Source organism: Brachyhypopomus gauderio, unplaced genomic scaffold (genome assembly GCF_052324685.1).
Source record: "Brachyhypopomus gauderio isolate BG-103 unplaced genomic scaffold, BGAUD_0.2 sc110, whole genome shotgun sequence".
In the NCBI taxonomy this organism is placed as follows: domain Eukaryota; kingdom Metazoa; phylum Chordata; class Actinopteri; order Gymnotiformes; family Hypopomidae; genus Brachyhypopomus; species Brachyhypopomus gauderio.
In genome coordinates this window covers 221,021-237,500 of record NW_027506931.1, presented here as the reverse complement: position 1 = coordinate 237,500, position 16,480 = coordinate 221,021, and the positions used below count along the sequence as shown (strand labels likewise).

General features: G+C 37.4%; 1 protein-coding gene across 9 annotated transcripts in view; it reads right to left on the bottom strand.

Moving 5' to 3' along the window:
* The window catches only part of LOC143497401 (uncharacterized), a 46,136-nt gene that overhangs the window by 4,125 nt on the left and 25,531 nt on the right, over positions 1–16,480 (bottom strand). For 8 of the 9 annotated variants that reach the window (XM_076993320.1, XM_076993311.1, XM_076993315.1 and 5 more), the window contains 12 exons: positions 14,584–15,201; positions 14,257–14,338; positions 8,814–8,930; positions 6,734–6,814; positions 6,243–6,356; positions 5,865–5,981; positions 4,199–4,279; positions 3,708–3,821; positions 3,330–3,446; positions 1,664–1,744; positions 1,173–1,286; positions 795–911 (listed from right to left, as the gene is read on the bottom strand). In XM_076993320.1, coding sequence (XP_076849435.1) covers positions 795–911; positions 1,173–1,286; positions 1,664–1,744; positions 3,330–3,446; positions 3,708–3,821; positions 4,199–4,279; positions 5,865–5,981; positions 6,243–6,356; positions 6,734–6,814; positions 8,814–8,930; positions 14,257–14,338; positions 14,584–15,201 — 1,753 coding nt within the window. The remainder of the gene's footprint in view (positions 1–794; positions 912–1,172; positions 1,287–1,663; positions 1,745–3,329; positions 3,447–3,707; positions 3,822–4,198; positions 4,280–5,864; positions 5,982–6,242; positions 6,357–6,733; positions 6,815–8,813; positions 8,931–14,256; positions 14,339–14,583; positions 15,202–16,480) is intronic. The other variant, XM_076993318.1, reaches the window with a different exon arrangement.

Sequence of the window (16,480 nt, the reverse complement as noted above, 5' to 3'; positions counted from 1 at the left end):
AGAAAGAAAAGAAGGGAGAGAGAGAAAAAGGGAAAAGACAGAAGGGCGGGGAAGAAAAAAAACATATACATACATATATACAAATATATACATATATATACACACGCATATATAAAAAAAGATATAAAAAAAAACACAACAACCAGCTCAAATGACCACTGCAAAGTAGAGCAGAAAGTGTACCCAAGACATACAGCACAAATGACTGTGATGTATGTGTATGTGTGAATGTGTGTTTATGTGCAACACAAAAGTGCAACATAGGATAAATGTACAGAATGTACTTACCATTGCACTAAATATTGATAGAATAATTAGTAATGTAGTTAGTAATTAAATATTCACACTGTTTGTTAGGATTTTTTTGGTTTCAGACATCTTTTGAACAATTAAACATGCACCAGGGTTAAAGTGACCCTAAACAGTACGGCTGTTTTACAAGGATGCACATAATAGGAGGGTTAATCTAAATGTAATTCTTATGAATATTTCAGGAACTCTAACAACTTTTTGTTAAAAATTAACCACAGATATGAATTGTAAAGCTAATTGTCACATGGTCCCACTTCCCTCCTGTCAGTCATGTCTTCTGTTTTGTTCTCTGTGTTTGTGTCTTTTATTTTGAAATTCCTAGTTGTCTCTGTCTTCACTCCCCTGCCTTGTTCTCCGCCCCTCGTTATTGCTTTCTGGTGTGTCTTGTTGAGTCCCTTGTTTGGTTAGTGTATTTAATAATTAATAATTATTTGCATAAAAACATTCCCACCATGCTAATATTGAGGACTTTGAAAACCCACCTGGTATCATCCTGTGATTGTGCTTCACAGAACGGTTGTGGCTCATCCATGGACAAGTCCGACTTGTCTATGGATATTTCACTGGGATCAGGTGAAGGATCCTTCCCTACCACACACCTGAAATGTTACAGTTCATTAGTATTTATAATATTATAAAATTGTTGTTATATTTAAAATATTTTTATATGCATTTGACAAATGGTCAGCAACATTATCTGACTAACCAAACAAAAATATTTGACCATTATACCTATAATTTCATACCCTCTTCAGATTTAAGCACTATGCATATTTGTTGTTTCATACTTTTTTATTCATTTTTGTTCTTAAAGGGTCATAGTTATAGTGTTATAGTCAGAAAAAGGCATTTAAGAGCACCTCTGATGGTCATAAGAATGTGATCCTCTGAAGATAACAGGTTCATCCATTGACTTCTCAGTCTTCATGGACATTACACTGGGAACAGGTGATGACTCTCGCTCCAATGTAAATCTAAAATTGAACATTTTAAAATTATTTCCATGATCTGATCTCTGTGACAATAAATTAAAAACATAATTGTTTATTCAGTCATTTTTCATATTTTAACACTTCAAGAATGAATGGATACAGAGGTGAAGTTCCAACTGTTTTTAAGAAATGTCTTGATCATCAACAATCCCTGGACTTTTATTCCAGCTTTGAATTTAGTGTTTTCAAATTTAATTGGTCTCAGCCAGAATTGTGTGCCATGATGCTTCAACCACCTAAATATAACAAGGATGTCATTAATGAGTTTTCAGATTTTTTGGCTGGATTAGTGTTAAGTACTATTCATTTTTGTTCTTGACGTGTTATATTTCACTCAGATACATGCATTTGAAGATCACCTCAAAGGTTCCTCCATTGACTTGTCAGTCTTCATGGACATTACACTGGGAACAGGTGATGGCTCTCGCTCCAATGCAAATCTAAAATCAAACATTTTAGAATTATTTCCATGATACGGTCTTGGTAACAATCAAGAAACACAACTGACATAATTGTGTATTCAGTCACATCTTGCTCTAATCACAGGGGATAAAGTATACCTCAACACATTACCAATCTTACCCTTGATATTTAAAGACTGGTGTTCCACTTAAGCCTACGTGATGTTTTTCTGACCTGTCAGTCATCATGGATTGGTAGCTCATGACAGGTGAAGAGTCCCTAGACTAAACCTAAAGTATGACATTGATTTCTCAGCAGTTATCATAGGGTTGTCTTGACTTCTAACAAGCTTGCCCATTATTGCTTATTTCAGTTACTCCAACTAAAACCTCAAGCTCCCCACAGAGGCACGCCACAAAATTCTCAGGATAATATATATTCTGGAATTACCATAGCCTGGGATAATAATAATTTGGATTTGGTTGCCCCATTTAAGGTAATGTGCTCTAAACAAAAGTCTGAAGTCTGGCTGAATGACGTCACTCTAACATGAGAGTGTAGGAGAGCTGAACACAAACAGGAAAAACAAGTTGCAAGTGTCTTTGATATTTTTTGGGATACGTGGTACATGTATTACTATCAAACTATCAAGGCTGAAAAGGTGAAATGTTTTTCTGATGTTTCTTTTTTTTTTTTGGGGCCCACCTCCACCCCCCCATCTTTGGAGGACAACTTTGTTTTAATATCAAATAATAAATCAAATAATAATTCTGTATAATAAAGTGATGACAATTATTGGGGTTAGGTGGACCATGAGAGGATAGAATATAGAAAGAAAAGAAGGGAGAGAGAGAAAAAGGGAAAAGACAGAAGGGCGGGGAAGAAAAAAAACATATACATACATATATACAAATATATACATATATATACACACGCATATATAAAAAAAGATATAAAAAAAAACACAACAACCAGCTCAAATGACCACTGCAAAGTAGAGCAGAAAGTGTACCCAAGACATACAGCACAAATGACTGTGATGTATGTGTATGTGTGAATGTGTGTTTATGTGCAACACAAAAGTGCAACATAGGATAAATGTACAGAATGTACTTACCATTGCACTAAATATTGATAGAATAATTAGTAATGTAGTTAGTAATTAAATATTCACACTGTTTGTTAGGATTTTTTTGGTTTCAGACATCTTTTGAACAATTAAACATGCACCAGGGTTAAAGTGACCCTAAACAGTACGGCTGTTTTACAAGGATGCACATAATAGGAGGGTTAATCTAAATGTAATTCTTATGAATATTTCAGGAACTCTAACAACTTTTTGTTAAAAATTAACCACAGATATGAATTGTAAAGCTAATTGTCACATGGTCCCACTTCCCTCCTGTCAGTCATGTCTTCTGTTTTGTTCTCTGTGTTTGTGTCTTTTATTTTGAAATTCCTAGTTGTCTCTGTCTTCACTCCCCTGCCTTGTTCTCCGCCCCTCGTTATTGCTTTCTGGTGTGTCTTGTTGAGTCCCTTGTTTGGTTAGTGTATTTAATAATTAATAATTATTTGCATAAAAACATTCCCACCATGCTAATATTGAGGACTTTGAAAACCCACCTGGTATCATCCTGTGATTGTGCTTCACAGAACGGTTGTGGCTCATCCATGGACAAGTCCGACTTGTCTATGGATATTTCACTGGGATCAGGTGAAGGATCCTTCCCTACCACACACCTGAAATGTTACAGTTCATTAGTATTTATAATATTATAAAATTGTTGTTATATTTAAAATATTTTTATATGCATTTGACAAATGGTCAGCAACATTATCTGACTAACCAAACAAAAATATTTGACCATTATACCTATAATTTCATACCCTCTTCAGATTTAAGCACTATGCATATTTGTTGTTTCATACTTTTTTATTCATTTTTGTTCTTAAAGGGTCATAGTTATAGTGTTATAGTCAGAAAAAGGCATTTAAGAGCACCTCTGATGGTCATAAGAATGTGATCCTCTGAAGATAACAGGTTCATCCATTGACTTCTCAGTCTTCATGGACATTACACTGGGAACAGGTGATGACTCTCGCTCCAATGTAAATCTAAAATTGAACATTTTAAAATTATTTCCATGATCTGATCTCTGTGACAATAAATTAAAAACATAATTGTTTATTCAGTCATTTTTCATATTTTAACACTTCAAGAATGAATGGATACAGAGGTGAAGTTCCAACTGTTTTTAAGAAATGTCTTGATCATCAACAATCCCTGGACTTTTATTCCAGCTTTGAATTTAGTGTTTTCAAATTTAATTGGTCTCAGCCAGAATTGTGTGCCATGATGCTTCAACCACCTAAATATAACAAGGATGTCATTAATGAGTTTTCAGATTTTTTGGCTGGATTAGTGTTAAGTACTATTCATTTTTGTTCTTGACGTGTTATATTTCACTCAGATACATGCATTTGAAGATCACCTCAAAGGTTCCTCCATTGACTTGTCAGTCTTCATGGACATTACACTGGGAACAGGTGATGGCTCTCGCTCCAATGCAAATCTAAAATCAAACATTTTAGAATTATTTCCATGATACGGTCTTGGTAACAATCAAGAAACACAACTGACATAATTGTGTATTCAGTCACATCTTGCTCTAATCACAGGGGATAAAGTATACCTCAACACATTACCAATCTTACCCTTGATATTTAAAGACTGGTGTTCCACTTAAGCCTACGTGATGTTTTTCTGACCTGTCAGTCATCATGGATTGGTAGCTCATGACAGGTGAAGAGTCCCTAGACTAAACCTAAAGTATGACATTGATTTCTCAGCAGTTATCATAGGGTTGTCTTGACTTCTAACAAGCTTGCCCATTATTGCTTATTTCAGTTACTCCAACTAAAACCTCAAGCTCCCCACAGAGGCACGCCACAAAATTCTCAGGATAATATATATTCTGGAATTACCATAGCCTGGGATAATAATAATTTGGATTTGGTTGCCCCATTTAAGGTAATGTGCTCTAAACAAAAGTCTGAAGTCTGGCTGAATAACGTCACTCTAACATGAGAGTGTAGGAGAGCTGAACACAAACAGGAAAAACAAGTTGCAAGTGTCTTTGATATTTTTTGGGATACGTGGTACATGTATTACTATCAAACTATCAAGGCTGAAAAGGTGAAATGTTTTTCTGATGTTTCTTTTTTTTTTTTGGGGCCCACCTCCACCCCCCCATCTTTGGAGGACAACTTTGTTTTAATATCAAATAATAAATCAAATAATAATTCTGTATAATAAAGTGATGACAATTATTGGGGTTAGGTGGACCATGAGAGGATAGAATATAGAAAGAAAAGAAGGGAGAGAGAGAAAAAGGGAAAAGACAGAAGGGCGGGGAAGAAAAAAAACATATACATACATATATACAAATATATACATATATATACACACGCATATATAAAAAAAGATATAAAAAAAAACACAACAACCAGCTCAAATGACCACTGCAAAGTAGAGCAGAAAGTGTACCCAAGACATACAGCACAAATGACTGTGATGTATGTGTATGTGTGAATGTGTGTTTATGTGCAACACAAAAGTGCAACATAGGATAAATGTACAGAATGTACTTACCATTGCACTAAATATTGATAGAATAATTAGTAATGTAGTTAGTAATTAAATATTCACACTGTTTGTTAGGATTTTTTTGGTTTCAGACATCTTTTGAACAATTAAACATGCACCAGGGTTAAAGTGACCCTAAACAGTACGGCTGTTTTACAAGGATGCACATAATAGGAGGGTTAATCTAAATGTAATTCTTATGAATATTTCAGGAACTCTAACAACTTTTTGTTAAAAATTAACCACAGATATGAATTGTAAAGCTAATTGTCACATGGTCCCACTTCCCTCCTGTCAGTCATGTCTTCTGTTTTGTTCTCTGTGTTTGTGTCTTTTATTTTGAAATTCCTAGTTGTCTCTGTCTTCACTCCCCTGCCTTGTTCTCCGCCCCTCGTTATTGCTTTCTGGTGTGTCTTGTTGAGTCCCTTGTTTGGTTAGTGTATTTAATAATTAATAATTATTTGCATAAAAACATTCCCACCATGCTAATATTGAGGACTTTGAAAACCCACCTGGTATCATCCTGTGATTGTGCTTCACAGAACTGTTGTGGCTCATCCATGGACAAGTCCGACTTGTCTATGGATGTTTCACTGGGATCAGGTGAAGGATCCTTCCCTACCACACACCTGAAATGTTACAGTTCATTAGTATTTATAATATTATAAAATTGTTGTTATATTTAAAATATTTTTATATGCATTTGACAAATGGTCAGCAACATTATCTGACTAACCAAACAAAAATATTTGACCATTATACCTATAATTTCATACCCTCTTCAGATTTAAGCACTATGCATATTTGTTGTTTCATACTTTTTTATTCATTTTTGTTCTTAAAGGGTCATAGTTATAGTGTTATAGTCAGAAAAAGGCATTTAAGAGCACCTCTGATGGTCATAAGAATGTGATCCTCTGAAGATAACAGGTTCATCCATTGACTTCTCAGTCTTCATGGACATTACACTGGGAACAGGTGATGACTCTCGCTCCAATGTAAATCTAAAATTGAACATTTTAAAATTATTTCCATGATCTGATCTCTGTGACAATAAATTAAAAACATAATTGTTTATTCAGTCATTTTTCATATTTTAACACTTCAAGAATGAATGGATACAGAGGTGAAGTTCCAACTGTTTTTAAGAAATGTCTTGATCATCAACAATCCCTGGACTTTTATTCCCGCTTTGAATTTAGTGTTTTCAAATTTAATTGGTCTCAGCCAGAATTGTGTGCCATGATGCTTCAACCACCTAAATATAACAAGGATGTCATTAATGAGTTTTCAGATTTTTTGGCTGGATTAGTGTTAAGTACTATTCATTTTTGTTCTTGACGTGTTATATTTCACTCAGATACATGCATTTGAAGATCACCTCAAAGGTTCCTCCATTGACTTGTCAGTCTTCATGGACATTACACTGGGAACAGGTGATGGCTCTCGCTCCAATGCAAATCTAAAATCAAACATTTTAGAATTATTTCCATGATACGGTCTTGGTAACAATCAAGAAACACAACTGACATAATTGTGTATTCAGTCACATCTTGCTCTAATCACAGGGGATAAAGTATACCTCAACACATTACCAATCTTACCCTTGATATTTAAAGACTGGTGTTCCACTTAAGCCTACGTGATGTTTTTCTGACCTGTCAGTCATCATGGATTGGTAGCTCATGACAGGTGAAGAGTCCCTAGACTAAACCTAAAGTATGACATTGATTTCTCAGCAGTTATCATAGGGTTGTCTTGACTTCTAACAAGCTTGCCCATTATTGCTTATTTCAGTTACTCCAACTAAAACCTCAAGCTCCCCACAGAGGCACGCCACAAAATTCTCAGGATAATATATATTCTGGAATTACCATAGCCTGGGATAATAATAATTTGGATTTGGTTGCCCCATTTAAGGTAATGTGCTCTAAACAAAAGTCTGAAGCCTGGCTGAATGACGTCACTCTAACATGAGAGTGTAGGAGAGCTGAACACAAACAGGAAAAACAAGTTGCAAGTGTCTTTGATATTTTTTGGGATACGTGGTACATGTATTACTATCAAACTATCAAGGCTGAAAAGGTGAAATGTTTTTCTGATGTTTCTTTTTTTTTTGGGGGGCCCACCTCCACCCCCCCCATCTTTGGAGGACAACTTTGTTTTAATATCAAATAATAAATCAAATAATAATTCTGTATAATAAAGTGATGACAATTATTGGGGTTAGGTGGACCATGAGAGGATAGAATATAGAAAGAAAAGAAGGGAGAGAGAGAAAAAGGGAAAAGACAGAAGGGCGGGGAAGAAAAAAAAACATATACATACATATATACAAATATATACATATATATACACACGCATATATAAAAAAAGATATTAAAAAAAACACAACAACCAGCTCAAATGACCACTGCAAAGTAGAGCAGAAAGTGTACCCAAGACATACAGCACAAATGACTGATGTATATGTATGTGTGAATGTGTGTTTATGTAAGTGTACCCAAGACATACAGCACAAATGACTGTGATGTATGTGTATGTGTGAATGTGTGTTTATGTGCAACACAAAAGTGCAACATAGGATAAATGTACAGAATGTACTTACCAGCGAGGGTAGAAAGCTGGGACAACATTCCCCCAAAGACCAGAGGCAGAGAAAGACCTGGGAATCCCACCCGCCCACGGCCCCCCCAGGAGCTGTGGAGCCCCAGGGCAGCACTTCCCAGTGACCCCCGCACGCCCGCCCCAGCATGGGCGGGAAAGGGAGACCCCGGACAGCGCCCCCCCAGCCAAGGAGTGTAGGTCCAGGGGAACCAGAGGAAACAGAGGCCCCCCCCCCCACCATGGGCCGGTAGCAAAGCCCCAGCGCCACGCGCCCCCGGGAACCACCCCCCACCCGGCAGGGCCCCCCTCCCGCCGAGGAGTCCCGCGCCGCCCCGGACCACAACCGCCCCCACGCCGGAGCACCAATCCAGGCCCCGGAACCCCAAGGCACCCCTCCTCTGGAGTAGAGCAGTAATCACAGGGGAGCAGCCGGGAGAGGACCGGGCACAATAAGCTCCAGACCCAAAACCAACCGGCCCCACACATACACTCTTGCTTACATTCACCCCCATATATACCCCCCTACATACCTGCACACTACCCCTTATATACACCCTTCCCATGTATACACCTACACCCATCCTTAAACACATACGTATACACACATACACCCCCAAACTCACCCTCATATGTAGACCCTCACATATATACACCTACACACACATGTACATTCACCTCAACATACATTCCTACACACATTCACCCTCATCTTTTTCTGATGTTTCTAAACATGGTCGTAATCCACATATCCTTTAAAAAATTATTAATGCTGTTGTTAATGTATTTCAGATGGGGGGAGCTGTTGTTTGTTAATGTTTGTTACAATGCAAATATTGAGGACTTTGAAAACCCACATGTTATCATCCTGTGATGGTGTTTCACAGAATTTTTGTGGCTCATCCAAGGACCAGTCAGACTCTGCTATGGATATTTCACTGGGATCAGGTGAAGGATCTCTCCTTACCACACACCTGAAATGTTACAGTTCATCATTAGTATTTGTAATGTTACTTAAATAAAATAATTGTTCTGGGAGGTTTTCTCTTGGATAGTACTGCTCCTACAACTTATCAAACAAGCACTAGATGATGTGAAAAGATATGGTGTTAAATTAGGGACAAATGTTTTGTTCATTTGAAAATGAGATCTGAAACTGAAAGTTACAGTGTTGAGCCTGAACATCGAAAAATACCACAATCGATTCAAAATAAAAATAAGTGAAGCAAATGTTTTTTCAGTTTAAATACAATTTTGATTCAATTCTGTATTTATTTTGAATCAATTATTTTTTTTCAAGTTTCAGGTTGCTGTATATTTTGATATTTGAGGTTTAATGTATTTCAGATTTCAGACTTTTTTTTTCAGATTCAGATCTTATTTTTTTGAGTTTCGGATCTTTTTTTTCACTTTCACATTTTTTTTTCATGTTTCGAAGCTGTTTTTTTCAGTTTCAGATCTTCTTTTCAGTTCAGACTTTTGGCCCCGATCTAACGTGAGGGGCGTGGTATTAACAGATAGGGGCGTGGCCAAACGAGTGACAGCACAGCAAATCATTCCTGAGAGCCTTCCACAATGTTGCCTGATCAAAAAATGACAGGCTTTTACACTTTATATTGAAATAAATGCAGCACTGAAAGAGTCCTGTTAAGCGAGACTGGAAAGGATTTATGTTAATAGCTTAGATACACTGTGATGATTGCAGACTAATGTTTCCAGCTTTGCACCCAGCACTTCGCGCTCGTCACTGTTTTGAACGCAGCGCAGTGACTCCATACGCCTGCCTCTGCTGACAGACATCTAAAGACTCTTGGGTGACTCTGCGTATCGGCCACTCGTTTAAAATCATCCCGACGAGCTCCGAATCACCATTTGTTGAAATGAAGATGGTTCATAACTTTTGTTTGAAAATTATGTTGAGTGAAATACTAGCCGACATCCAGCTAGACAGCTCTATATTACTAATTCAGAATACTGTTTAGCGATAACGTCGAATTAAGATTATAGGAGGGTACGTGAATCTACAGTGGTAGACTGTTAACGACAGCACTAAATTTAAAGGGTTTATTATTATAGATGTATGGTTATCAGTGAATGTTATCAGTGAATGTCTACCACTAATCTAAATTCGACATTATCGTTAAAGAGTATGTGTTCTGTATGAGAGTATGTGGTGTGTGCATGGGCAGTGGAGTGCACAGACATTTTGGGGGGCAAGTGCTGGGGGGGGGGGGGGGGGGCACTTTTTAGCGCACGTGGAACAATTCATTATTTAAAAGTTACAAGCGCATGTTGAATGAAATTTGACTTTTATTAGTAACATTCTCTAAACGTGAGTTTTCAATGGAAAAAGTCACACCGCCAACTGATAAAATCCATATCCAATATTAACTATATACAGTCATTAAGTCCTTCAGTTAACTTCTGTTTATCCTCCACTGTCTGCGGGCCTTGTTGCATATATTTTGCAATTATTAAATCAATATAGGCCTACAATTAAGACAGTAAAAAGACCAAAAAGTAGGAGAAGGAGTTATAGGCTACTGACTGTTGTCATTACACGAATGCAGATGGGCATTTTTCACAGGTAATGGGGAACTTCCCGTTTCTTCTTTCACAAACGAATGTGTTAATTTATGTTGCCTAACAAAACCTATACAACAGAAAACGTTCAGCTTAACACATAGATTTGCAAACTCTACCTTAATTATTTGTATGTGGTCGTCCTCACGTTATCTATCATTTATTTGGGCTAGAGCGACTAGTTTATCAGGTGACCATCGGCTAAAAATGCTTAGTAGTTTGGTGCTGAGACATTTTACTGCACAACAAAATGATTTCACGTTGGGCTTAGAGGGCAAACGGTACGATTTGACTTGACGTGTATGTGACCTGGCTGGTGGGGACGGGAGAAGAAGTCTATCTGTGACCGTGCGTGCTGTGCTGAAGTCCGTGTGTCTTCTATTATATTAACGTAGTTAAGTTAATGTTAAATGTGAAACCCCTTATATAAAATGCTCTTCTCAGCAAGTGTGTCCTCCCATTAATAACACTTTACCCCCACGTCACAACATAAACAATAAAGATTTATTACAGATTATTCATCAGTGAACGTTCATCACGCCATCAGCGTCGTTTAAACCACTGCGAGCGAGTGGCATCGCATTTGTAGGATTCGTGGAAATGAAGATGGTTTATATTTTTTGTTTGTTAATTTATGTTGGGTGAACGATTCGGAGCTAACCGACAGCTCGGTTAGTTTTTCAGCTGATGCAGAAAAACTAATCCATGCATTCATATCCTCTCGTTTAGATTATTGCAACAGTCTCCTAGCTGGATGCTCTGGTAAATCGATAAACAAACTCCAGCTGGTTCAGAACGCAGCAGCACGAGTTTTAACAAAAACTAAAAAAATTGATCACATTAGTCCCGTACTATCGTCATTACACTGGCTGCCAATTAGATTCCGTATTGACTATAAAATACTTTTATTAACATATAAAACGCTGCATGGCTTAGCTCCAGACTATCTTAGTGAACTTATTGAACAATATAACCCAGTGCGTTCACTTCGCTCGCAGGACGCAGGGTTATTAACTGTTCCTAGGATCAAAAGGATCACAGCAGGTGGAAAAGCCTTTTCTTTTAAAGCTCCACAATTGTGGAATAATCTTCCTGCCTCTATTCGGGACTCAGACACAGTCTCAATGTTTAAAACTCGATTAAAGACTCATCTGTTTAGTTTGGCCTTTGATTAATCTGTTACATAGTTACTATATCTCGTATCTTTTCTCCGAGGTTCACCTTGAGAGTATATTGCAGTCGGAGCCTACAATACCAGCATCGCTGCTCCGACATGGAATGAAAGCCTGGCGTTCATCAACAGACATTTACAGTGACAATATCAAAACCCAGAACTTTCATTTTTACCTTTACTTAGTCTGATTGTGTGATTTGTGTGTGACTTGTGTATTTGTCTGTATTTTGTGTAATTTGTGTGTTAACGGGCCGCCCAATGGAGGATAGGTTCCCTTTTGAGTCTTGGTTCTCCCGAGGTTTCTTCCTATTCCCCACCATCATAGGGAGTTTTTCTCGCCACTGTCGCCTTTGGCTTGCTCATTAGGGTTCTGGACCCATAGTATTGTTAACCTTTTAAATCCTGTAAAGCGCTTTGTGACAACATGTGTTGTGAAAAGCGCTATACAAATAAACTTTGATTTGATTTGATTTGAGCTCCAAACTACGAGTTTAGGATGCTGTTTAACGATTATGTCGGGAGCCGCTCGGCTGGCAATCTAGACTAACAATAGAAACCAATACAAAGCGAAGTATACTAAAAATTGCACAGATACTAAATGCGATGCCACTCGCTCGCAGAGGTTTAAATGACGCTGATGGCGTGTAGGAACATTCACTGATAACCATACATCTATAATAATAAACCCTTTAAATTTAGTGCTGTCGTTAACAGTCTACCACTATAGATTCACGTACCCTCCTATAATCTTAATTCGACGTTATCGCTAAACAGTATTCTGAACTAGTAATATGGAGCTGTCTAGCTGGATGTCGGCTAGTATTTCACTCAACATAATTTTCAAACAAAAGTTATGAACCATCTTCATTTCAACAAATGGTGATTCGGAGCTCGTCGGGATGATTTTAAACGAGTGGCCGATACGCAGAGTCACCCAAGAGTCTTTAGATGTCTGTCAGCAGAGGCAGGCGTATGGAGTCACCGCGCTGCGTTCAAAACAGTGACAAGCGCGAAGTGCTGGGTGCAAAGCTGGAAACGTTAGTCTGCAATCATCACAGTGTATCTAAGCTATTAACATAAATCCTTTCCAGTCTCGCTTAACAGGACTCTTTCAGTGCTGCATTTATTTCAATATAAAGTGTAAAAGCCTGTCATTTTTTGATCAGGCAACATTGTGGAAGGCTCTCAGGAATGATTTGCTGTGCTGTCACTCGTTTGGCCACGCCCCTATCTGTTAATACCACGCCCCTCACGTTAGATCGGGGCCAAAAGTCTGAACTGAAAAGAAGATCTGAAACTGAAAAAAACAGCTTCGAAACTTGAAAAAAAAATGTGAAAGTGAAAAAAAGATCCGAAACTCAAAAAAATAAGATCTGAATCTGGAAAAAAAAGAGTCTGAAATCTGAAATACATTAAACCTCAAATATCAAAATATACAGCAACCTGAAACTTGAAAAAAAATAATTGATTCAAAATAAATACAGAATTGAATCAAAATTGTATTTAAACTGAAAAAACATTTGCTTCACTTATTTTTATTTTGAATCGATTGTGGTATTTTTCGATGTTCAGGCTCAACACTGTAACTTTCAGTTTCAGATCTCATTTTCAAATGAACAAAACATTTGTCCCTAATTTAACACCATAAAAAGATCCATAGCTGCATTATCTGGACATCAAACATAAAACAATTGCACAATGTTGCTTATTTTATCATATTTAATCTAAATGCAATTCTTCAGGATTTCAAGAACTATAACAACTAACATTAGTTAGTCTGACAAATTCATGTGACCAATAACTTCTGTTGACAAAGAGACACAAGCTCAAACTAATTCAAAACAGCAGATGACAAAATTAGACAGAACATTAGATGGATTAAGAGAAGAGGCTGATATAAGAGCTCTAATGCTTGCAGTCTCCCCTTTTAAAAGGTGCAGGATCACTCTTGCTGTTCTATTACACCATGCTTAACAAATCAGGTTCAGGTCATAACTATCATTGTAGAAGGATACCATATTGACATGAGTGTGGGGTACTAGAATATTAAATAAAGTTTTATTTTTAAAATAAAAAAATATTTTTACATCAGTTATAAATAATTTTAATGTAATAAACAAGAGTGAGATAATGCATAGCAATCCATCCCATTGCACTGTATATACTGTGCAGACCAGCAGGTGGAAGCGCAACTAAAAACACACAAAGGAAGTTTCCACCAAAGAAGTAAAAACTGGTTGTGTTCAATAGTGTGCATGGCACCTAAGTATTTAAATAGATTGATCAACACAATTTTATTCTTTCTGGTTTTCCCTTCAACCAAATTTAGTACTCAAAAGGGATGCTCAATAAAATTAAATACAATTGGAAAATTTGATATTTTTGGTTTTATCACAAATTTGGGCTTCTGGTGGTGGGGATAACTGGTGTATAAAGGGCTGCTTCACTGGATATAAAAGCACTCAAATAAAACTGACATTCTGCATTTTAGCCTTATAGATTATATATTAAATATAGTACAATCATGGTAGAATTCAGTTTACCTTTTTTCAGTCATGTGCAGGGTGTGATTTACTGAACTTTCACTTGCTGGTGTAAGAAACTTGAAGCAACCTTTTGATACTGCTGGTGAAAACAACAAATGACAATTTAAAGCAAACCAATTCTCTACTGAAATGAATCTTGAACAGATTTAATTTGTGCTTGTTTTTTTAATGGAGGTAAGCTTGATGACATTACTTTGAATTTTGAGCTAAATCACAAGAGTATCACACATTTAGTGAGAGTCTTTGTGGCAGAAGAAAAATGTTCAAATATATTTGACTGGACACAGAATATTTTCTAGAAATACGTTCTACAAATAAACTGACCTGTATATGATTTGGAGGTCTTGCCAAGTGATTCTTCAGCTTTCTTCTTTTCTCCATTGTTCACTGCCACCATCTCCTCCATCTTCTCCAGTAGCTCTGTGATCTGAGTGTCATCACCCCTGTTCTTATTGTTGAGAACATGATACCTGTTCCCACATTTCTCAACCAGCCACTGGAGGGCGCTGTCACTCTCAATGTGCTGCTCTATGGGTGTGTCTCCCAGACAGTCCCCATATGTGAACAGAACTATAGTGTGAGTCCAGACTCTCTCAGTGAGAAGTTCCATGTGTCCCTTTACTACTCTTCTGTCATGGTCTTTAAAGGTTCTTCCCAGCTCTAAGACCAGCAGTAGAACATAGGGTTCTGGAGGACACAGAGACACAATCTCCTGTTTCAATTTCTCACTGCTCTCCTCTAGAGGTTTATTCCTCCACCATCCTGGAGCTTCAACCACAGTGATCTTCCTCCCTGCTACTTCTCCCTGTCTCTTCACACACTGAGCAGTTCTCTTTAACTCAAACTCCTCTCTGCCCAGGATGGTGTTTCCTGCTGAACTCTTCCCAGCACCTCTGTGTCCCAGCAGAACAATCCTCAGATCTGAGAGATAGTGTGGATAAGCTACAAAAAAGCACCAATCAAATAAAATGTATAGCTATTTGTTTTCATTGTCAATATTTAAAACAATTGAAATATTTTAATAAGTGGTGTGTGTACTAAATATAATGTCCCAAACAAAAAAATATAGAACACCTATGACAGTTGAGGAAATAATTCAAATCAAATCAAATCAAATATATTTGTATAGCGCTTTTCACAACACATGTTGTCACAAAGTGCTTTACAGGATTTACAAGGTTAATTATAATTATTAATTATTATTAATTAAGGGTAATTATTTGCTCCCTTGTGTGACGATGGGAGCGTAGTGAAGGACGAGACACAAAACCTCCGAATACAGCAGACGTCACAGACACACACAATTATTGACAGGTATTGCACAATAGCGCACGAGTAACACTGACTTCCACACAGAGACGTGTACACATTAGACAACGACGAGCAGAGGACACTGCGCGAGCGCACATTAAATAGACAAACCACATTAGCCCCACGTGATTACGAGACGAGTCACAGGTGAGACAGATTATCACACGACATAGCCATAACCACGGAAATCCACCGACGCAGACGATGCACGTGGACAACGTTAACACACGCCCAAAAGGGAGGGGCCGGGGTCCTCACCGTGACACCTTGTTGATTTTGTAAGTTTTCCCACTGACATAGACATGAACAGTCTATCATTTAAAGGGGTTTAATTTAACCCATTACTTCATAATGTGTTACCAATGGTTTTCTTGGTGACTGTGGTGCCAGCTGCCTTAAGATCATTAACAAGTTTCCCCCATGTAGTTTTAGGCAGATTTTTCACCTTCCTCGTGATCAAGGATACCCCACCAGGGGAGATTCTGTATGGAGCCCCAGATTAAGATCGATTGACAGTCATTTTGTATATCTTCCATTTTCTTACAGTGGCACCAACAGTTGTCTCCTTCTCACCCAGCGTTTTATGGTTTTGTAGCTCATTCCAGCCTTGTGTAGGTCTATAATCTTCTCCCTGATGATCTTTAGAAAGATCTTTGCTCTTGCCCATGTTGGAGAGATTAGAGTCTGATTTAATTAATAATTAATTGAGTCTGTGGACTATGGCAAGTCGTTCAGGAAATAAATATATATATAGAATGACTGCTAAGTCTGAATATATGGAATGAAACCTGAGAATATGGAATGAAGTGTGAATATATGGAATGAAAGTCTGAATATATGTAATGAAACCTGAGAATATGGAATGAAGTCTGAATATATGGAATGAAAGTCTGAATATATGGAATATATT